This window comes from Taudactylus pleione, unplaced genomic scaffold (genome assembly GCF_031769625.1).
Source record: "Taudactylus pleione unplaced genomic scaffold, aTauple2 ptg000092l, whole genome shotgun sequence".
NCBI lineage: Eukaryota > Metazoa > Chordata > Amphibia > Anura > Myobatrachidae > Taudactylus > Taudactylus pleione.
The window spans coordinates 8,764,109-8,787,409 of NW_028284494.1; the positions used below are offsets into that span (position 1 = coordinate 8,764,109).

Here is a 23,301-nt window from a genome sequence, read left to right on the forward strand (position 1 = left end):
GCAAATCCGGCTAAGAGCAAGGCAGACTATCACAAGGCAAGGCATTAGCACGCCCACTATGTCTTGGCGTACGATCGCTCTGTGTATGCAGACGTCCACCAGCCTGTTTTAAGACACCCACTTGCGCACGTCATCTCCAGGATGTGTATGCAACCATCAGTACCATCGGGTATCATCGGAATTTAACGCAGCGCTTGTGGTTGAGTCGACCATACCCTACCACAAGCACTGCAAGCACTTCAGTGTTCAATCTAGCCAGGTGACATGTATTATGACGCCGCGTCTTAATTATGCACGCCTCTGAAACGGCGTTAAGTCGCTCAGGCACGCCTGCATTTGCACCTCCACTCCAACCCCTGTCACCACCCACAAACAGATTCTCCTGTCACTCACTCGGCTGAGCAGTCTATGTGCAGCGAGCGAACGCTCCCCAATCGATTGGACTGGTCCGCGCACTGCGATACGTACGCATGCGCACAATGCAAACATCTGCAGTCTGCGTGCGAACGCTTCCCAGCGAGCGGGTCTGAATCGGGCCCCAAGTTCCCACATTTGTACCTTTTTAAAATGGGGATTTTCCCCAACTTTTAACCTACTCAGGAGTTCCCGAAAAAAGACACGTTAATGCCTAAGGAGAATTAATGCACGTTCTAATTACATTGCTTCCAATTCGCGTCGCCCGTAAGAGTTACATATACACTTGTAAATGGGTTACCTCGGCTAATTGAATATAGGCCTTAATCTCACCTCTGTCTTTTGCAATGATTGATCTTTCACTAGTGTGAGAATGTTCCCTACTGTCATTTTCTTTTTATTATGGTCTTTTCCCTTGAGCAGAATTAGATAAATGATGGATCTGGTACATATACAAAATACTCATACAGTGATCGGCATCCTGCTGGTTCTATCATTGGAGGCAGATCTTCAGGTCTTTGCAGCATCTGCTTCTTATCTGTAATGATGGTTTTAGACCTTTGTAAGTGATTTATTTTGTAAATACTTTCCTGGTGTTACATAGTAATAAATCTTGTAGAAGCAAAGTACAAAAAATTAAAGATGCCTAATATATATATTTCATGTTCCGTGTCCACAGTATATGAAAACTTGAATAGTGGTATGTGTAAACTGCAACTATATAGGCCTACAAAAATAAATATACGTAATATATATATATATATATATATATATATATATATATATATTGACATATATGTGTAATATATATATATAATCATACAAAAGTTCGGCACTCAAACAAAAAATTGCAGAAAGCGGGGTGCCTTCCTAACAGTTAATATAAAGTCCAATGCTCTTCCTATGTGAGGTGTAGAAACCCCCAGGGGGTAGAACAAAACAGAGGAGGCACTCCCTTGAATAGTGAAGAAAAAATATATACTTATAACATGTTGAAAATCAGTACAGAAGCATGTCAACGTTTCAAGGTCCGCAGACCTTTTCGTCAGGACTGTACAACGGGCATCACTTGTCACATTTTTTTGATGCCCGTTGTACAGTCCTGACGAAAAGGTCCTGCGGACCTTGAAACGTTGACATGCTTCTGTACTGATTTTCAACATGTTATAAGTATATATTTCTTTTTCACTATTCAGGGGAGTGCCTCCTCTACACCTCACATAGGAAGAGCATTGGACTATATATATATATATATATATATATATATATATATATATATATATATATATATATATATATATATATATATATATATATATACATATATATACATATACACACTATTGGTGGTACACCAAACAATGCAACGGGAATATTATTCCAACGTTTCAATAATTCACATAGTCATCAGGGAACATATAATATAATTCTGTTGGGAGCTGCTTTGAGTGGTAAATAAATGACTCCTTTTTTGTACGTTACAAGGAGAGTGCTCATGTTCTATTTGCATATGGTTGAAGATGCGTCTTTGCTGCAGTCGTGCCAAACAGCCCCTGTCGGCGCCTCCACATCCCGTGAGACCCTGCCAGCACCGGGCGTCTTACTTGCATCTTTTTTTTTTTCTTTTTGCCAGAAAATGCACCTGAGTCACAATACGATGCGACTATGATGCACCAGAAGACACTACTAATTAATTTGATAAGCAACACTTGTATATCTGTGTGCACCCGAGTCTCTCAATCAGCATGCGAAGTGCTACGATGCAGCGACCACTGCTTTTTTCCTTTCCAAGTTCTATGTACACGCTCCGTTGCACACTGATATCCGATATACAAGTGTCGCATCTGAAATGATTTAGCACAGTGTCCTGGTGCATCCCGATCGCATCGCACTTTGATTTAGATGCATTTTCGCCATAGATAGATGGCCGACTCTAGCAGAGTTGCTTGGGACCTGGCTTCTCATTCACTCCAGGCATAACGCGCTGCCTGGCAGATTGAGGCTAGATGAGAAAGGACACATATGTATGTATATGTTTCCTGCCACAGTCCAGCAACGTAAGTTCATTAGCTTCTGCCAAAAATAGACCCTCCAGTGTGTGTCTGTGCCTTTTAGTAGTAGGGAAATCTGGACCGTAAGTTCTAATGTGATGTAAGCATAAACACATCGCCAATACCTCTCACATTGTCCCAACAAAGATTTTACATTGTTTGTTTGTTTTGTTTTTTAAACTCTTTTTATTGAGCAAATCACAATAAAATAGCGCAGACAAATATTCAAAGATAAATTACAGCACAGAATATGCTTATGAAATAAAAGCTGTAACAATTCAAAACAATAATATGGTGATTTTCTAAGTATAAGAAGAGAAAAGTATAGAAGCAAGAAAAATATCTCGCAGCAACAGTGTGGCAAACCGTCAAGAGAGAGAAAAAGGAAGAAGAAAAACCATAAACAAAACAAGGGAAGATGAGAGGAGAAAAGGGTTGGTGGACTCTCCTTCAATCTAACAGGGGTATTCAATATGGGTGCGATAACATCGTTTTTTCCATTAATATCGCACTTTTTAACTTTTTTGCGTTAATATCACTGGTTTTAGTTTTACACCGTATTCAATTTCAAAGACTTATCGCAGTTTTGAAAAGTCTTTGATAAAAAATGGTGATAACTTTTCACCATTGAATAGGTGTCGAAAAAAAGTGCAGAATTCGGGTTTAGGGGTGCAGGCTTAAAAAAAAATAGCCTGCACCCCTTAGATTGACATTTAAAAAAGAACTGTGTTAAAAAAAAGTTTAAAAAAAAAATAGGGACACCCCAAAAATGTAATTTAAAAATTGGGGTGCAAAAAAAAAAAAAAAAGGAAAAAATTGTTAAACAATAGGGAAATAGGTTCAGGGCTATTCTGCAAGTATGCGGCAGGTGTTTTCTAGAATAGATTTATAGCGGCAGGTGCACAATTGCAGAATTTTTTAAAAACTGACTTTAGGGACTTAAAAATATGCTAGTACCCATTTTCATGTATCCCAAATTTGATGGGACCACTTAAAAAAACAAAAAAAATAACCTATGTGCTCTTCTGCATCACTTCTTCAATGTCGGAAAAAAAACACCTGCTGTGGCTATTTATTTCAATTAAAGGCTAAAACGGGGGTACCCATAGTGTTCCCCCATGTTTTTACAACTTTAGGGGGGTCTTACAATTATTGTAAGGAAATATTCGTAACCTTATGCAAATCCAACTTCGGAGTTTCCCGTTTAAGTTAATTTTATTTTGAATACGGGGATAAGCGGGAGCGCGCACCGTACCTTTACGCAGGAAAAAACTCCGATATGAAACGTTAACTTCGCCAGGGAAGTTAACCTTTCATATTGAATACCCCTCTAAGTGTGGTGCAAAAAAAAAATTTAAATGTTGAATGGAGAGGGAATGTTTTGGTATGTCAACCAAGGGGGCCATATTTTATCAAAAGATTTCGATGTGTTGGGTAATAAAGCCGTCATGTATTCCATCTTGTAGACATACCAGACACATGATAATAAGATTTGACATTCGTATTAAATATTTTATTAAAACATTTTCCAATTAACAGTAGTGTTACTAGTGAAAACAATTCAAATAGGCAACTATGTATGGCTTCCATACCATATACAAGTTTTTATATTGTGGTACATCAGTTTTGTTAAATACATTTAGTAGGGAATATTGCAGCTGAGTGTAGGAACAGATAGTTTGTATCAGACACAGTAAAATATGTACCAGAATGAATTTATCAGGCTTCAGGAGCCATACTGTAATTCTGTGTCATTTTTCATACTGTTAAACCTGGAGCTTATTAGCGTTTTTGGCTTTGTGTAATATGTTTCTTGTTAATCTAGTCCTTTTAAAGTTGTGCACTGTATTGTGTATATACCAAAGGATGTGTTGAGTAATCATCGCCGATATCCTTGTCCTTTAAAAATGACTGTTATCGCTGCAATTTATGAATTCAATCTTACCAAGGCAGATGAACAATTCTCACTGGCCGCAGCATTACTATTCCGGTTCCGTAAGGTTACATTTTCCACATCACCAGGTCATTCTCAAGTGATTTGTGCATGCAAGTCTAGGTTACCGGATCACACGTGCAGTGGGCTTTCACTTCAACTAATACAAATATTAAAATAGTTTCAAAAAAATAAAAATAAATATTTTTTTGAAAACTGACCGTTGGTGGAAATAAAAAACTCTTTATCAAAGGAAGTAGAGGTAACCGAAAAGGTTTTGCAGCACCCACAAGATCCCTGTTAAAGGGACTTCTCCATGCTGTGCGCGTGTTTCATTCACTGGCAAAACCCAGAGTATTTTAACACCGGCTTGGGTTACCACCGTCCGTACCATGTTGCCGTTTAGGGCTGTTCACCCTATAACCAATATGTTCCTACATTTCTACCAAAGGCACTAAGGGTACTAAGAATATAAACCTGTACCTAAAAACTCAAAATATATAAAGCGGCAATTGGTCTCTTGGCGTTGAAGAGGTTAAGAGAGAAGACTCATGAGCCCCGGTGATGTCATTATTATAAGAGAATTCTATTCTAAACACCCATTAATACTAGTGTATGTGCCTGTGTAAATACCAACCTAGAAGTTCTATTGTGAGACATAAACAGATTTTGTAACTAGCTCATACGTTTAGCACATATATTAATCACAATGACAAAGTCAGCTGCTATTTATTTTTATATTTGCACATTAACAGGAAACCAGTGATTAAATTTAGCAAAGTCTACAGTACCACCTTGGGACAGAGTGTTTAAGGCTATACAAGCGCAGGTTCCTGGATTTTATTGAACTCACTGGGGCAGCTTTTAAGTTTGGAGAAAAGCAAAATATAAAGGAACAACTTTGCACCTGGATAAACCAGGCTGCAATGCCAGGGGTACAAATAGAGTTATTATGTTTGCATGCAGGGTAATTACTGTAATGTAGCAGTTTAGATTTGAACTAGGACACACCCCTACTAAATCTAATCTCTCTACACATTGGATATCTGCCCCACCCGCAGTGCAACATGGTTTTGTCAAGGTGCAAAGTTATGTTCTATATGTGGTATGCATTAAGTGGGAAATGTAAACATTTCTTTATAGGTTGTAAAAAAAAAAAGAGCCAAGTCTATAAAGTTCACCCCTTAATAACTTCTAGTTGTTGTTTCAGGGAGGACGATAAAACAAGACCCCCAGGGCAGGATGCATCAAAGGCAAAAATGCAGTCAATTCTCTGAAAATGCAGTTTTATTCACCAGGGTCCATAGGGTGAACAGGATCTATCTTGGGGGGTATGTAGTTGGAGTGACCCATTGCACCAAACAGTTAACAGCTTTGAAGCTCCCAGCATGTACTCACTGTTGTGAGAGCTTACATTCTAAAGGGGAGGAGGCATTCAAACATAGGTAACACAGATAGGCTGGATACAAGGGTCACAGTAATATAACATCTATGGAGAGGTTAGTCTAAACATGAGAGGAAAAAGACAATGAGGTCAGCAAATTTGCACCATGCCTCATGATTTGGGGGCCACAACCAAGGCCTGTCTATCCATAGACAGTCCACTTCCACTGCCTCTACGACCAGATTTACTAGTGCAGGGTCCCTAACTATATCCGGATTTACCTTGGCTGGCTTTAAAGGCATGGCTCGAGTCTTCCGTCTTAAAGGCCAAAGGTTCTCTTTCTGTGATCCAGACGATGCTTAGGGTAAAGGAAGCCTGCTCTCCCCGCATCTATCACAGGATTTGACATTCGTTTTTTCTTTGGTGTTCCCACAGAAAATATGACCATAAAGTTTTCAGTGTCTCGCGAGTACTTGCTTTTCTTCAGACGGATTTAGACTTAGGTCTTCGCCTGGCTACCCTGAGAGTTTAGGTTTCTGCATTGTCAGTATGGTTCCAACTGTAGAATTGCTCCCCAGCCGGATGTTCGAACATTTTTGCAGGGGGTTCTCCGTCTGCAACCTCCATTTGTCCCTCCGGTGGCACTGTGGGATTTATCTTTGGTTCTCAGGGCACTGCAAGCTTCTCCTTTTGAGCCCTTGGATAAGGTGGACCTTAGGATGGTTGACAGCGAAGACACTTTTTCTCCTCGCTAATTCCTCAGCTCACAGTTTCTGATTTGGTAACACTGTCATGTCGCCCTCCATATTTGATTTTTTCATCAAAATAGAGCGGTTCTTCGTACTAGAGCGGGTTACCTTCCAAAGGTGGTATCCCGGTCCATATTAATGAAGAAATTGCAGTCTCTGCCTTTCAGTCTTCAGACCTTTCTAAAGGTGAAGCTTCCTTGGACATGGTTCGTGCCCTACATATCTACGTGGATTGTACCAGCTCATCAGGAAATCAAATGCACTCTTTGTATTATATGGGTTTCACAAACGAGGCTGGCCAGCTAGCAAACAGACTTTGGCTTTCTCTTTGCCTATGACTATTTCTCTGGTCTGATCTCCCTGTCCCGAACAAGGTGACCGCACATTCTACTCGGTCTGTGGGACCATCATGAGCGGTTAGGCATGGCGTCTCAGCTGAACAGCTGTGCAAGGTGGCCATTGGTTTTCCGTCCATACCTTTATCAAATTTTATGCATTTGATACTTTTGCCTCCCAGGATGCTTCCTTTGGGCGGCGGATTCTCCTCTCTGCTCAGGAGCGTCTCCACCCTCTAGGTAACTGCTTTAGGACATCCCCAAGGTAGATACTGTGGACCCTATGGACCCTGAAGAAGAAATTCAGAGTTATGGTATAACATACCTTGGTTAACTATTTTCTTCGACACCAAAGGGACTTCTGGGTAATACACCTGGAAGTCCCCACACCACAAACAGCCTTTGCATAAATGTTCTTGCATACGGCATTACTAAACGTCGGTATGCATTTGATCATTGGCAGGATGGGCAATGATTGATGAGACCGCAATCCCACATGATATATATTTTTTCTTAGATAGCAATTGTTATCCATTTTGCTGCACAGTCACCCGTCAAAGCGTGATGGTGCCACTGTGCACAAACAGCTCAGAGGTATGCGCCAAAGCCTTTTCCTATATTATCTGCCATGTGACTGTGGTTGCCATGGTAGTCCACTTACACTTCGTAAAATCTTTTAATTATTAATAGCAACCTGAGGGGAAAAAAACAAAAAAAAAAACAATGGGGACATGTAAATACCAACATTGTTCTTCTGGACCACTATAGTGATTATATTTAATTTTTAGGGAAAAAAAAAAATTCATGAGATTGCTGCTTTAACCTGAAGGGGTGAGGGGGGACTTTTTACTTGCCCATAAATGGCATTTGGATAAAGCCATGGATACATCACCCCAATAATGTATTTTATATTAATTATACATACATTTAACATTTCTTTGAAGAAAGACCTTCTGAATTTCGGTCAGCAAATCTGCCATCACTACCTTCTGTGGTGAAGAATTCCAAAGCCTAAAGAGGTCCTGCCGCGATGTCCTCTGATGTTCTTTTATTGCCGCACTAAATAGTGTCACATGCACTTGGCAGATGGAAAGAGCTGTTCCTGGCCCCCTGTCAGCGATCCCTTCTCAGGACATCTCTACGAGGAGTGTTTCTGTGGCCGGCAGCGGACTAGAACAACTGATTTATCGGAAAATGGGCGGGGGGCGTGCGGTGTGTTTGCTTTAGGACGTGAACTAGCATTCCGTTTGCAATCCCTTCACCTTCAGGATGCAGCCACTTTTCGGATCTGAATGTGATTCATAATCAGGCGCAAACACACAACCTTATAATACATAACACAGTGATGAGCTAAATAAATTGTGGCTCCCAGGGACCCCTCACTTTAAAAAACAGTTGGAACAGTGCTGTGGGCAGGTTGCAGTTGGTGTAGAGGGGGTTAAGGTGAAAAAGCAGTTGGGGTAGAGCTGGAGGTATATGCACAGGAAAAGTTGCGGTAGAGCAGGCGGGAGAGGTGAGTAAGGGCAGGCAGTGCCACAGATAGGGAGGGGTATGCGCAGACAGCAGTTGTGACAGTGCTAGGGGTAGGCAGTGCTGGGGGTAGGGAGGGGGCAAGTGTAGAAAGCAGTTAGGGCAGTACAGGGTGTGTTTTGCTATCACTGATTATACTATGTAGTTACATTTTACTTTTTTTTACTGATATGGCGCTTGATAAGGTATTATGATTTTAAACACCAACATATTCTAGCACTGTACTATCAAGCCGCATGCTAAAAACACTTTACTCATGGAGCACTCTATCCATAAACATTACACCGGCTACCAGCTGCTAGAACTGCAACTGAGGACATAAGTCATTCTTCCTGCAGATTCCTCCACACCAGGCTGATGATGTGTTTAATCAGCACAAATAAATTGGTTTAGTGTCCAGCGCTCACCTATATGTGTCTGTATATGTGTCACACTATAGATATAGGTTATCACAGGAGTCTTTATAAAAGCAAAAACAATACAATAAAGGATCCTCGCGCCGACACTTTTCCAATGAATTGTTCGAATAATTTCCAATGAAGAATAAAAACTTGGAAGTAACCAAAGATTTTTATTCTTCATTGGAAATTATTCGAACAATTCATTGGAAAAGTGTCGGCGCGAGGATCCTTTATTGTATTGTTTTTGCTTTTATATGGATTTTGCAAGTTAGGGTGACTTGTTTTTACAATATTTCCTTGCTGCCAGCACGGTTGCGCTTTGGTGTGGTTTTTTCTTTTTAATTGTATCACAGGAGTCTTCAGTATTTAAAATATCTAATTTTTTTGTTAAACTAATTGGAGTCACATTGCTCCATCATATGTCTCTAAAGGAGTCTACTGATATTACCTGCAACCAAGGTGTTGGAAGGACAATGATACATAGTGGGAGTTGCTTGCGGTTTTTAGGGAGACATAGACACAGTGTCTTACAGAAAGAGGCACCGGATAGGAGCCATCTTACCTCACTTTCAACCACCCCCAGCTACATTTTATAATTATTTCTTGATTAAGAGACATATATTGGTATGATGGAGCAATGTGACTCCAATTAGTTTAACAAATAAATTAGATATTTTAAATACTGAAGACTCCTGTGATAACCTATATCTATAGTGTGACACATATACAGACACATATAGGTGAGCGCTGGACACTAAACCAATTTATTTATATTGATTAATCCTGAGTCTGAACAACTCTTGTGCCCAGTGGTTTCCAAAACAAGTGTAGGATCACTGCAGTGCCAGTGTACCAGAACCCACTATATTTATAATTGGAGCAAATTAAGGCTGGCAGGACAGATACCTGCTGAGACACCACTCTGTAATAGTGCGGTCTATGAGCTGGGCCCCCTGTAGTCACCGCACTGCGATCAGCTCTCTGCTCTCCAACAACGAATAACCGCATGCAGGCGTCACTCTGAGTCCGACCTGGGACAGGGGGATGTGGGGTGGAGACGCTGCTTTCACTGCTGCTGATCTCGGGCAGTGGGTGAGGCTTGACAGTCAAAGGTCGGAGTGTGGTGGGCCGGCCGGTGACTGACTGACAGGTCAGACTTATCTGCTGTAGCCAGAGATTTGGAGAAGAGACCTTGCACTGCGGGGACGGTTTGATGAGACGCCGGCGGCTATTGGTTGAGAAGACGCCGCCGGCGGTAATTGGTTGCTGCACACAGCACATCCCCACACAGCATGTCCTGCAGGACCTGTTCAGTTTTTAAAATCGGGTCTGCAACTGCCTGTAGCGTGTAAAAACGCACTATAGCGCATATTTTGCGATCACTGTAACATCTCAAAGAAACTTATTTCCATAGGAAACAAACTTAGGTATAATGACCTCTTTATAATTTAACTCTTCCATTTACTAATGGGGTAAGACCTGTCTGAACCCTTCTCAAGTTCTCCTATTTCCTTCTAATAGTGAGGTGCACAACACTATACCCAATGTTTAAGTTACTTCCACAATTGTAATCCCATGGTTGCATTTTGTGCATTTGTCCCATGCCGGGAATTTTTTAGTCTCTGCAGAATCGGACTGGCTCTGAGTGTTGCTTCTTTGCTTACCAACTGCCAATATTTCTAAGGCTTTTATGAGATTCGAACAATGTTGTGCCAGTTGATATGGAAGTACTATAGTTCCCACACTCAAGTCTCCACATCATACCTCCCAACAGTACCAGTTTTGGCAGGACAGTCACGGTTTTGGGGACTGGGAAGTGTTGCACTGCTGCCTCCCTGGCATACGGCATAAAAAAAAAATATTCTATTTAAAAAAAAAAAAAAAAAAAACACCCACCAGGAATGTGGTCACACCTACCCGGCTGTGTCCATGCCTTGTATAGCACAGCCACACCCCAATCCTGCCTTTTAGACCTCTGAATTTGGAAGGTCATCTGCCATTCCTTTACCCAGCAAGTTACTTTTTGAAGTGCACCACTCAGGTGGAGAGATATAGTTGATAAATTGCCCAAAGCCAGGGCTGCAACTAGGGAAGGGGGGCTAAGGGGGCACGTGACCCAGGTACCGGGCTTGAGGGGGTGCCGGGGAGAGGCTGCCGGGAGGCTAGGTTGCTGCTCTTGTGGGTTTGGAGCCGTGTCCCGACCTTGAGAGGCACCATCAGTCTAATGTGGTGCCGGTCGCAAGCCAATCGGCGCTCGCGGACCGGCAGCCAATCAGCAGAGACTGCAGGTCTGTGAGCTCCAATTGGTTCACGAGCGGCACCACATTACAATGATGGCAGTACTGACAGTTCCTCAGCGTATGGCCAACCCGAGCTCATCCAACGCACAGCCCTGGCAAGTAAGAGAAGGGAGATGGGGGATGTGTAAGGAGCCTTACTGTGCATAATGTGGAGGGGGCCTTGCTGTGGCTTAATGAGTAAGGGGCATTACTGTGGCTTAATGAATAAGGGGCATTACTGTGGCTTAATGTATAAGGGGCATTACTGTGGCTTAATGAATAAGGGGCATTACTGTGGCTTAATGTATAAGGGGCATTACTGTGGCAGAATGTGTTATAAGGGACATTACTGTGTGGCATAATGAATAAGGGGCATTACTGTGGCATAATGAATAAGGGGCATTACTGTGGCATAATGAATAAGGGGCATTACTGTGGCTTAATGTGTTGTAAGGGACATTACTGTGGCATAATGTGTTATAAGGGACATTACTGTGTGGGATAATGTGTTATAAGGGTATTACTGTGGCATAATGTGTCACAAAACTACACACCCTTTTCGTCCCCTATGTTGTGTATTTTTTTTTGGTGGGGCGCCAAATTATGGCCTTGCCCCGGGTGACAAAAATCCTAGTTTCGGCCCTGCCAAAGCAACCAATCGGCTTCTATCTGTTATTTCTCTAGCACAGTCTTTGAAATGACAGAAGCCGATTTGGTTGCTTTGAGCAACTTCTCCACTTTAACTCTCTCTAAGGCTTGCTACATCTCCCCCACGTGAGGTGCTGAGAATCATCTGTTGTTCTGTATACATGATTGTTACATTTTCAGCTAGGTTATATGCTAATATTTAATTTTGTATTTTACAGGAGCAACCAATATCCGGAAATACTGGAGTCGTTATTACCAAGGATCTCAAGGAGTAATATTTGTTCTTGACAGTGCATCATCTGAAGATGACCTCGAAACTGCCAGGAATGAGCTGCACTCAGCCCTACAGCACCCACAACTATGCACTTTACCGTTCTTAATACTGGCCAATCACCAGGACAAGCCGGCAGCACGTTCCTTACAGGAGGTAGGCTCTATCACACTTGATTAGGAAATCAGCCAACATTTTGTACTGCCGTGTACGGTAAGTGGTAAAAGGGAATGGCGCAGGGGAAGCTGTAAATGAAGGCTCAGTGGAGACCGCGTTACACTTGCCAATAGATATGGGGTTAATGCATTGGTGCATCGCAGATGATCACCTATACTGGTTTTCAGTCCACCATCAGCTCATTTTACACCACAGTTTGGATATCAGAATTGTACATTTAGAAATATTTTCTTTTATATTTAGATTATAAAATAAATTAAATTTTCATTGTTGGGAGGGGTGGGCGGCAGGGATATTGATGCATGCACTCATCCTGATTATATATATATAGTACAGTATAGTAAAGTGAAAATATAAAGAATTCATTTCATATCCTGAACAACATCTCTAGGTCATCGCTGATTATTTTTTGTGAGTCTCTTCTCCAAATAAAATTAAGTGAAAATCATAGTTATCTCCAGTTTTAGAGGCAAAAATGAGGCAATGAGTTTGTATGTGCATATACCTGGTTTATCTTTTGATTTGATCAATATATGGCCCTATGGGGCAGAATGTACCAAGCTCTGGAAAGGGTTAAATTGGAGAGTGATAAGCTGCTAGCCAATCAGCTCCTATCATTTTTCAAACACAGCCTGTGACATGACAGTTAGGAGCTGAATGGCTGATAGTTTATCACTCTCCAATTTATCACTTTCCAAAGCTTAGTACATCTCCGCCTCCCCCCCTCCCCCCCTCCCCTCCTCACTGTTTCCTCTTGGCCGATGCTGAATGCCCGCAGATGCTAATCACGTGCCAATCAAATGGATTTTCTGTCCCAGATGGTTAAATTCCCAACTATCGGCTTTTGATTGGTCGTAATGCTTTGGACCTGCACAAAACAGTTTCCGGGAAGTTACATATGCAAATCGGGCAATGAATCAGAGCATACGAATGTTGCATCTGCCATTAGCCAATCGGTGAACATTATTCTAATTGTATCCTTTGCTACTAGCCTAGTAGCGTGTACAGTACTTTTGTTATTTGCACCGAGAGAGAAACTGGGGCCATTTTACTCAGGGTTCCAAGTAGGAAAATGGGACGTGTTAAATGCAGCAATAGAAGATCACCAGTCACTGCCATTTACCTACAAAATCTCTCTGAGACTGCTGTCTTTGGGGATGATACTGCTCCAGTGCAATAATGGTTAGCTTACCACTTCACAAGGTCAGTCTGAAGGGAAATACATGCGTAGTGGAACTGAAAGCCACACAGTTTAGAAAGAAAAAAAAATGTTAAACAGAAATGCATACATATACAGTGACATCACAGAAACATACTGCACGTTTACATGCGATGTACGTGATGGGTCGTTGCGGTACAGCACATAGGGGTCTATTTATCAAGCAGTGAAAAGTGTGGAGAAGTGAACCAGTGGAGAACCAGTGCCACCGTATTGTGACATCTTGGAAGTACCCAGACCTGCATCAGTTGTAATCTGACATTTCGTGAATCAGTTTGAACACAGGCTTGGCTGCTCATGGCAAGGCGACGTGGATTATCGGAGTCCAAATGGGGCATGATAGTTGGTGCCTGATGGATGGGACATTCCATTTGCAAAGTTGTGCAGACATTAAACATTCCTTGATCTATGGTGTCATGTGTACCGGGAATACCTCATGGAAGGCATTACCACCCGCCGTCGACAGCGCAGTGGCCAACCACGGGTGTTTAATGATCGTGATCAGCGCCGTCTGACCAGAATTGTCCGTGCTAACAGACAAGCAATCTGGCTCAAATCACATCCACATTCAATGCAGAGGTACCTGACGCACATTCAGCAGGTCAGTGCAGCGTTCTTTAGCTTCCATGGGATATGGGAGCAGAAGACCCACCAGAGTGCCCCTGTTAACACTACGACACCAGACACACCGCCTCACCTGGGAAGACTGGCAAAATGTGGCATGGTCCGATGAGTCACGGTTCCAGTTGTTTCGGGCTGATGGTAGCGTTCGGTTGTGGCACAGACCCCATGAGGCCATGCACCCTAGTCAGAGCCGTAACTAGACTTTTTGGTGCCCTGTGCCAGAAAGAGCATTGGCGACCCCCTCATTTTTCAAAGGGAAATAATGCACCCAAAAAAGGGCCATGGCTTCATGGAGAAGGGCCAGGGAAGAGATAGGAGAGGCCAGGAGATGCTGAGGATGAAATAAGAGGAAGCTACAAGCAAGAATGATAATAAACAGAAATTTGACAGGCCCAAACAGAGCCCCCTGCCCTGTGCCATGGCACCGGCTGCACTACCCTAGCTACGGCCCTGACCCTAGTTGTCAACAAGGCACCATGCAGGCTGGTGGTGGTTTCATAATGGGGTTGGTTATGTTCACATGTTATGGGTTGGGTCCGTCTGAACACGTCATTGACCAGTAACCACTTTGTTGCATTGCATGATGGTCATTTGCAGCCCTTGCAGTACCCCCACAATGATGGAATATTCCAGCAGGCTTAATGCACCTTGTCATCGGTCCCAAGTTGTCCAGAATGGTTTCAAGGAGCAATCTGGAGAGTTCCGACAAATGGTGTGGCCACCACTTTCACCCGACATGAACCCAATCGATTGTGGCCACCACGTTCACCCGACATGAACCCAATCGATTATGGGACGTGATGGAGAGATCCATTCACACGTAAGATCTTGCACCTACAAATATCAGGGAGCTGTGGGAAGCTATCCAGACTGCATTGGGTCAATACCTCACCATAGGTCTTCCGTTCACTTGTGGAATTGATGCCACAAGTTGCTGCACTTTGCCGGGCTAGAGGGTGTCCTGCTCGATACATCTATCCCATGACTTTTGGCACTTCAGTGTTTGTGTGTAGATAGTAGATACTGTAAATAGATGTGTGTATTTAGACATAGAAATCTACTTTTCCCTTTGCAACATTAACTGTCACCCAATAAATCCTTGCTATAAATCAAAGTAGTCTTTCAAGCATTGTAAACTACATTTTGGCAGCAATGTATAGCCCTATAATTTTATCATGCGGTGTATAAGGTAGCTTACATTCCTATTGTATGAATAGTAGGACAACTCCCTTTTGAGTTTTTTTTTTAAGTTATTGTATTTTTAACTAAAAAGTTATTGCACAGTGCTGTAATACTGGAATATTTCTTTGTCATGGTCAATTGCAAATACTTTTCCAATGTTAAATTATATATTTGAATTATGTAACAAGAAGTACTGTTATTAAATTTACTACCTTAATCTTGGCGTAATATATTTTTGTTTTCATATCATTTATGCATGACAGTGAGAGAGTGCAGCGCGGTTTCAAAACCGAAGGATAGTGTTGCCTCCTTTTTTAGTACTCATGAAAAATGGGTACCCAGCAAAAGTAGGGCGAGGGCAGAGCAATGACCTATTTTATTCATACTTCTGTTACCAGTGGTGCACTTCTTATTCCTGACTGATTTTCTTCCATGATTGTTTCATACCCCAGCAAGATTTCAACTCTTTTATAACTTTTTAATAAAATATTGTGTGCAAATTGCCATTTCGTGCAACTGGAGTTGCGACATTGCCAGTTTGCGTAGTAATGGCGGCTTACTGCAGCAAGCACTAGCGCAGCAAGTACACGTGTGTAAAGTGTGTGTGGGCATCTCATGCCCCACCGGGTTCGGCTTACAATATTTTTTTTTTTAATTACTTTTTTAATACATATTTTGATATTTTTACTGTCTTATGCTTGGTTTTAATAATATAGACTTTGAAATGTCCTCTCAACTTCGCAATGCAGCACTTTTTCAAAAAAGTTGTTACTAGAAGACTTAAGTTTAGTTCGTAAAAAATTGTTTTATTTTTGTTGTTTTAAAAGATTAAAGAGTTTATTCCCTTTTCATTATTTTGTTTTATTTTTATGACGTAAAGGAGCAGAATCAATGTTATGACAGTTGGAATTACTGTTGTACTAAATTAGTATACGTATGGTGAAGTATAGCATGGTGTATGAGACACCACACATGGTTCGCCATGTTGATTTTTTCCACCTGGTTTACGGAAGGTTAATAGTTACAGTATATCTGAAGCCATTTTGACGAGCTGGATGGAACTGCTTATTCATGTATTTATAAATCCATTTGTCAGCTTTTAACTATTTAATTAATTATATATAAATCATTGGTGCATTTCTTAACTCAGACCATAACCATTTTCTGATGCTTTGTTTCTAAATTCATTGACACCGAAACAGTGTTCAGACAACTTATTAGGTGAAGGGCTTTAAATTCCTTGTTATGCATTTTTGAGTACCTGGAGGATACTCACGCAAGCACTGGGAGCGTGAAAATAACAACACTCAGGGCCCTGGTTGGAGTCAAACCCATGACTGAAGTGCTGAGAGACAACAATGCTGTCCACTGTGTTGCCAAATACAGTAAGCATTTTCCTAAACAAGACATCCACGGGCTCATAGATCGATTATTACAAATAATTTCTTGAAAAAAGAATTGTGGTAACCTTTAATGTACTCCAATAAAAACATTTTCTATTAATGAATTATTTGTGTGGAGCGAGACTTTAGATTTAGAAATTTTGCTTTTGGCTTTTTTACTGGCTGACTTTCTATTGAAATATTCTGAAATTAAATAGTGATTCATTGTACTTACGCAAATTGGACCTGCAGGTCAAAATCACTGCATCGTGTGCCCACGTTAGCTTCCAAAGTCTGTCAACACCATAACGCAGGTTTAATCTTATTTTACAATATTCATGACATTTCAGGCTGGATTGTGAAATTTAACACCATATTGTAGGGAGTAATAATCTTCTCTTACATTCTCCATTACAGAGCTTGTGTTGGAGCCTGGAATATCACTTTTATATTGGTCCAGACAATCACGGGTTTCTGGAAAAATCAGAAGATGCATTGCATTATAATATAATTATTATATTTATTTTTATTTTTTTTAAACTAAACTCCACCATCCCAAATAATATGTAGTATGTTATTTTGCGATTTATTTTTTTATTTTTTTTAATGCTAACTTTTTAAAACAAATTTTAGCTAATGGTCTTCTTGCCAAGCAGAATTTTGTACAGACACACATAAAAGATGTCTATATTGGACATTAATCTGATGACAGGAGATGGAGAAAATTATACCACATAGTGAGAGAGCCAACATTATGAGTTTTGGTTTTAATTCACTGCAGATGGTCAAATTTCAAACTCGTGATTTTGTTTTTAGTTTTAATGTCATGTATTCCATCACACGTGAAAGGCTCTGTAACAGATCTGTTGATATGCTTAAAGTGCCGTAAAAATTAAGCTTGTTCTATAACAGTTTCTATACTGGATAAAACAAGGAGGGGTTCACAAATTTTCGATTTTCGATTGAAATGTTATTGTTTGATAAAGTTGATCAATAATTTTGCCATGGTTATTTGACCTCTAGGAGTCTACGGATGATACTTTACTTTTTGCAATTTGGCTACTCCCTGTTATATTATTAACTACAGATATTTGGGGATGACTCAATTCATCACGATGTTGAATAGCTCCGGGAAAGTAGTTCCCGCAGCTATTGAATTGACTGCGCTGTGATCTCCCAACTAGAGGATTTATGCTCACACCCTCCTGAGGTGTGAGCAGAAATCCGACTAAACTATGGCCACGATACAGTTTTCCGGCTTAGCGAATGCGCAAGCAGCATCGCAACCGGCACTTGAGACGGAGAATGCCGGTTACAGCTAATTAACTCCCGGCTTAATACGCTGTATCTAGCATCTACCGACTAAGTGCGAGGCGCGATGGTAACAATTGAATAGCTACGAAAACTCCCTTTCTTCTGCTATTCAAATCGCGCTGATTTGAATCGCCCCCTATTTTATGGCTAGATAGTGTATATTTGCCCTGTTATTTTAGGGGGACACAATATCGCAGTAATATCACGTACTTATTGATCTCATTTGAGCAGCCTGGTGGCCCAGTGGTTGGTTAAGTATGCCTTACAGCACTGTTGTCACGGGTTCGATTACAACCAAGGCCCCTATTGGTGGGGATACTAAGATGATAGAGATGTGTTGTGCTGTCACCAGAGCAGCTATTATAGGGGTAGTCAGCCCCATAGGCTAGAGAAGGTAGTACAGTAAATGGGAGAATCAGCACTCAATAGAAATTAAAAGTTAGCGTTTTTGTGCGTGGTGAATTCATTATGGTCTTCTTTTTTTTTTTTTTATATCTTCGTAAGATCAACCTTTAATTAAATCTCATCCTTTTATTAAGATTACTAAAAAAAAATTGATGCTTAATTTCCGTTATTTTACAAACCAGGTTAATCAATCTAATTGGGCCAGTTAGCCTTTCAAAGCTGACTGCACATGATTAAAAAAAAAGCAGATCATTAGATATTACAACTTATTTACTGTATGGGTTGAAATAGGAGAAACTTTTGTTTATATATATATAATTAAAAAGCAAACAAAACATGAATAATAATACTTTCTGCAATGAAATATGTAAATATGAATGGGTTGCTGGATAGTTTAAGCGAGTCCATCCCAGGACGCTTAGAAAACTTGTACAGCAGCTAAGCTTTGTCTTTTTATACTCCTGTGAAATTATTTACCGTAAATAAATAAAATATTGCACTGTGTATAGTGTACCCCGTCTATACTACTTATAGAATTTCTGTTGTATGCCACTTGGAGTTTGCTGGTGACAGGTGCAGCACATTACATATATCACAATTCTTAATTTTTTTTTTTTTTTGTAATTATTATATTTCGTAGAAGTGTTTACCTAGCCTTCAGTCGAGGCTTTCAGCTTCTAAACCGTTTCAAATAAATGGGTGTTATGATGAAAATGCATTACTAACGCACAGGGAAGCGCTCAGCCTGTACTTGGTTTTTTTTGCATCTTTGATGCTCCAACCTATTCTGTAAAAAGCCAAATAGTTTATTTTTTTGGTCAGGTCTTGTAAAGATTAGATTTGTAGAGCAGCTAAAAGTTAACTCAACAATGCAAACTTGTTGCATTGAAGGTAATGTCTTGGGCAGTCTCTATTATATCTTCCTAAAGAAATTCTGTGTGGTCTTTTTTAGCCAATCCTCTAAGGAATAAATGGCAGGGCATTCTCCACTCTTGTCTGCAGGATGAATAGTGGTACCAAGATAGCCGAGCACACTAAATTATTCTGTGGATTTATGTTCACACGTTTTCTGTGGGTCATCGGCAACATCTACACCCTCGGGAGAGCTAACTTTGCTGCACACTTGTGAAGCACATGCTCCACTGACGTCTAAGGGATGTTTGTTTTACTATTGCCTAGACCAGTGGTTCGCAAAATTTTTGAATCACAGCACCCTAGAGTATCAGTATTTTCACAGCCCCCCTAAGCCAAAAGGAGGTTGTTGCGAAATTCAGAAAAAAATTAATAAAGTAGTACAGTGAAGTAAATTGTGCTCACCTGTCATCCTTAGGTTTGGTTATATAGTATTGGACAGGTTTGCGCATCTGTTTGCCCACATAATTAGATTACATTGACCATAAAGAATTTGATTTGATGCTGGACCACCAACCTGAGGCACCCCTGAAAGTGTCCCGAGGCACCCCAGGGTGTCGCCACTGGCCTAGACGTTTAATCTTTTTACATGTCATTTGTTTACATGCGCAAAACCAAGCAATGTTGTAAATTTTGTGTTCTAAGAGACTGATTTTGTTTTCCTTTCTTTTTTTTTTTATACCAAAAATCTATAGTAGTAGGCGACTTAGGTACATGTGTTCTGTAAGTGCTAAAAGTGTGTGTGTGCAGAAAATAAAAAATAAAGTGTGTGTGTATATATACACTACCTTTCAAAAGTTTGGGGTCACCCAGATAATTTTGTGTTTCTACTTCAGGGTCCATAGGGTATCCACAGGATACCTTGGGTATAGGTGTGACGTCAGTCGCAGGGCACCAAAGAGTTAAGCTTTCAGCCTCCCAGGATGCACTAGGTCCCCCTCCTATACCCCGCCCCCGGGCCAAGGCACCTCAGTTTAGTTTGGTGCCCGGCCGGAGTCGGGTGCACCTGTTGGAGTGGGGGCTAGAAGAGCCCCTGAAGCTTTTTCTTCATGCAGCTGTGGCTGCACATCTGGATGAACAGCATGGACAGTCAGTCCTGACGTCCATGCTGTCTTCCCTACACCCCGCCGGTACCAGAACGCCGGTACTGATCCGGGGATGCTGGTGGGCGTCTGGGGTCACAGCTAGCGGTGACCCCAGATGCTCCGGACCATGGCCGGATTCAAGGGGGACAGAGGTAAGCAGCGGGGTCCCGCGGTGGGTCCCCGCTGATCACATGGTCCTAAGTCCCCAGGCAGGGGGCTCCCTGGGGACTGGCTGCAGCGTGGAGCCAGGCGACCAACCTGCGCTTCCACTACCCCCTGGGACAGCGGACCGCAGCAGAGTGGTAGCGCTGCGGCGTCCCAGGGGTTAAATGCATGCCAGGGGAGCGCGCCTTCCCTGTCTCACAGCCGGCGCCTCCCCCGCTGCACACAGCCCTCTCTGCACTGTGCTGACTGGTCCTGTGTCAGCGCTCCTCCCCCAGGCCAGCTTCTCTCTGCTCCTCGGCGGCCATCTTCTCTGCAACGCATGGTGAACGCTGCTGGAAGTCTGGAAGGAAGCATCGTGGTCTGGGTCCCCCCGCATACCTCTCCTCCGCTGTGGCTCAGGTCTGTGTATGCAGCGCTGTGTCCTACCAGGCCCTGTGTCTGTGTAGTTGAGTGATCAGCGCTGTTAGTGCAGGAAGTGTTATTTCTCTGCATTGTATGTGACTGTGCTAGCGCTGCCTGTAACTTTTCTTCTCTAAACTGTCAGCTTTATTACTGTCCCTGTTCTTTCTGCTAAAGCCCTTGCGGTGCGGTGCTGCAGGGTGGTCTCTCGCCTATTTAATACTTAATTGGTGAGAGAGGTCACATACGTGGTGCCATCATGTCTGAAAGTGATTTTCCCCTCCGGCTACAGTGTACCACGTGCAAAGTACCGTTAGCGGAGGGGGAGGGTAGCGCGGAGGGCCTTTGCCGGCAGTGTTTGTCCATGGCGCGGCCTATTACGGTTACAGCACCGGTACAGGAGCCGCCCTGGGCTTGTTTCGCTCAGGCGTTAACAGCTTTAGTGGGCCAGTTAGCTCCGCAGCCCGCGTTTACTCCGATGGGTTTGTCCCAGCAGTCTGTGGTGTCGTCACCCATGCAGGGGTTCCCACGACAATTGGTGGTACCCCACAGTCTCCCTATTTCCCCGCTCCCGGGTTCTCAGGAGCCAGCGTGGGTTAACTCCCTGACGAGTTCTGTACAGCACTTGTCGGATGTGTTGCAAGGGGAGTCTGTGATGCGGCCTCATAAAAGGCCGGTGGCGTCTCTGTCCGCTCCTTATGAGGATGACGAAGGGACGTCTGATGATGGGGAGATTCTGGATCCTTACGATCAGGAACCTTTCCATACTAAGGACGCTGATGCTAAGTCCAAAGTATATATTCCTGGACTTATTCGGGCGGTCCGCACAGCCTTGGTGATTGAGGACGAAGTTCCCCCAGCGGCTAAATCTAAGTATGCCTTTTTCAAAGATGTGAAGGGCGATGCCACAGTCTTTCCTCTTTCGGGTCAGTTGGTGGACCATTTAGAGGAGGCGTGGAAACAACCTGGCAAAAGATACCAGCCGCAGAGACGCCTGGCGGTGGCTTATCCGTTCGCGGATAATTATTTTGCTAAGTGTGAATCCCCTCCACAGGTGGATTCTCACGTGACCCGTCTTGTCCGTAGTGCCACATTGCCGATGCCATCCATGTCCTCCCTTAAGGATGTTACGGACCGCAAGGTAGAAATCTGCCTGAAGTCCGCTTATTCCCTTGCAGGGGGGGCAGCACGGCCGGCTATGGCCATTTGCTGGGTTGCCAGAGCGATGGAGCGCTGGGCGGATTCATTAGAGGCTTCTTTTGAATCCGACTGTCAAGCCGAACAGGCGGAGTTGATTGGCAATCTCCGTGATTCGGCCACCTACATCAACGAGGCGGCTCTAGACATTAGTACTCTGGTGTCTAGAATTTCTTCAGCAGCGGTAGCTGCTCGTCGCACCTTGTGGCTGCGATCCTGGAAGGCGGACGCAGATCCAAGAAAGGTCTGGAAGCGTTGCCGTTTACCGGAGAAGTTCTCTTCGGTCCGGATCTGGATAAGATTGTGGCCACGCTGGCGGCAGCCAAATCTGCTTGTCTCCCGTCGGCCGCTGCTCCTTCTGGTTCTGGACCATCATCCTTTCGGTCATCTAGGGCCCAGGGCAGGCCCAAACCACAGTCGTTTCCTCGACAGGCTGGCCCTAAGAAATCGGTCAAGCCCCGGAAACAGGCATGGAGTACCAGACGTCCGGCCCCCAAGCCAGATGACAAGCCTGCGGCCTGACGGTCCGGGTCTCCCCTTGGGGGATCCCAGGGTGGGAGGCCGCCTGCTGCAGTTCTCCCGGTGTTGGTCGTTCACTACGACAGACACTTGGGTTCTGGAGGTGGTCTCTCACGGGTACGCCCTCTCCTTCCGGCACAGACCCCCGGCTCGATTCTTCACCACGGGTCTACCATCAGACCGGAACAAGGCTACGGAGCTGCGGAAGGTATTGCACACTATGCTCCAGGCTGGAGTTATAGTGCCTGTTCCATTCTCCCAGAGGGGCCAGGGTTTCTATTCAAATCTATTTTTGGTACAGAAACCCAATGGGTCATATCGTCCGATTCTCAACCTCAAAGCACTCAACAAGTCTTTGCGGGTCCCGAAGTTTCGGATGGAGACCCTACGGTCCATCATTCTGGCGCTGGAACGTGGGGACTACATGGTGTCATTGGACATACAGGACGCTATGGCGGTCATGGCGGCTTCTCTGCGGCTGCAAGGAGTCCGCATGTTGCCGTACTTGGACGACCTGTTATTGGTGGCAGGATCTCCAGAGCTCCTGTTACACCACTTGGACCTGACCATTGCACTGCTGCAACGGCACGGCTGGCTAATCAACTGGCAGAAGTCCACTCTAATCCCGTCTCGGAGGATTCTGCATCTTGGAGCCTTATTGGACTCGGGACAGCAAAGGATCTTCGTGACGGAGGACAAGATCTCTGCTTTACAGTCAAGGGTGCG

At 43.1% G+C, this 23,301-nt stretch overlaps 1 protein-coding gene across 3 annotated transcripts in view; it reads left to right on the forward strand.

Annotated features, from left to right (window-relative positions):
* The window catches only part of ARL15 (ARF like GTPase 15), a 384,574-nt gene that overhangs the window by 172,914 nt on the left and 188,359 nt on the right, over nucleotides 1-23,301 (forward strand). For all 3 annotated transcript variants that reach the window (XM_088469486.1, XM_088469484.1, XM_088469485.1), the window contains one exon: nucleotides 11,943-12,151. In XM_088469486.1, coding sequence (XP_088325612.1) covers nucleotides 11,943-12,151 — 209 coding nt within the window. The remainder of the gene's footprint in view (nucleotides 1-11,942; nucleotides 12,152-23,301) is intronic.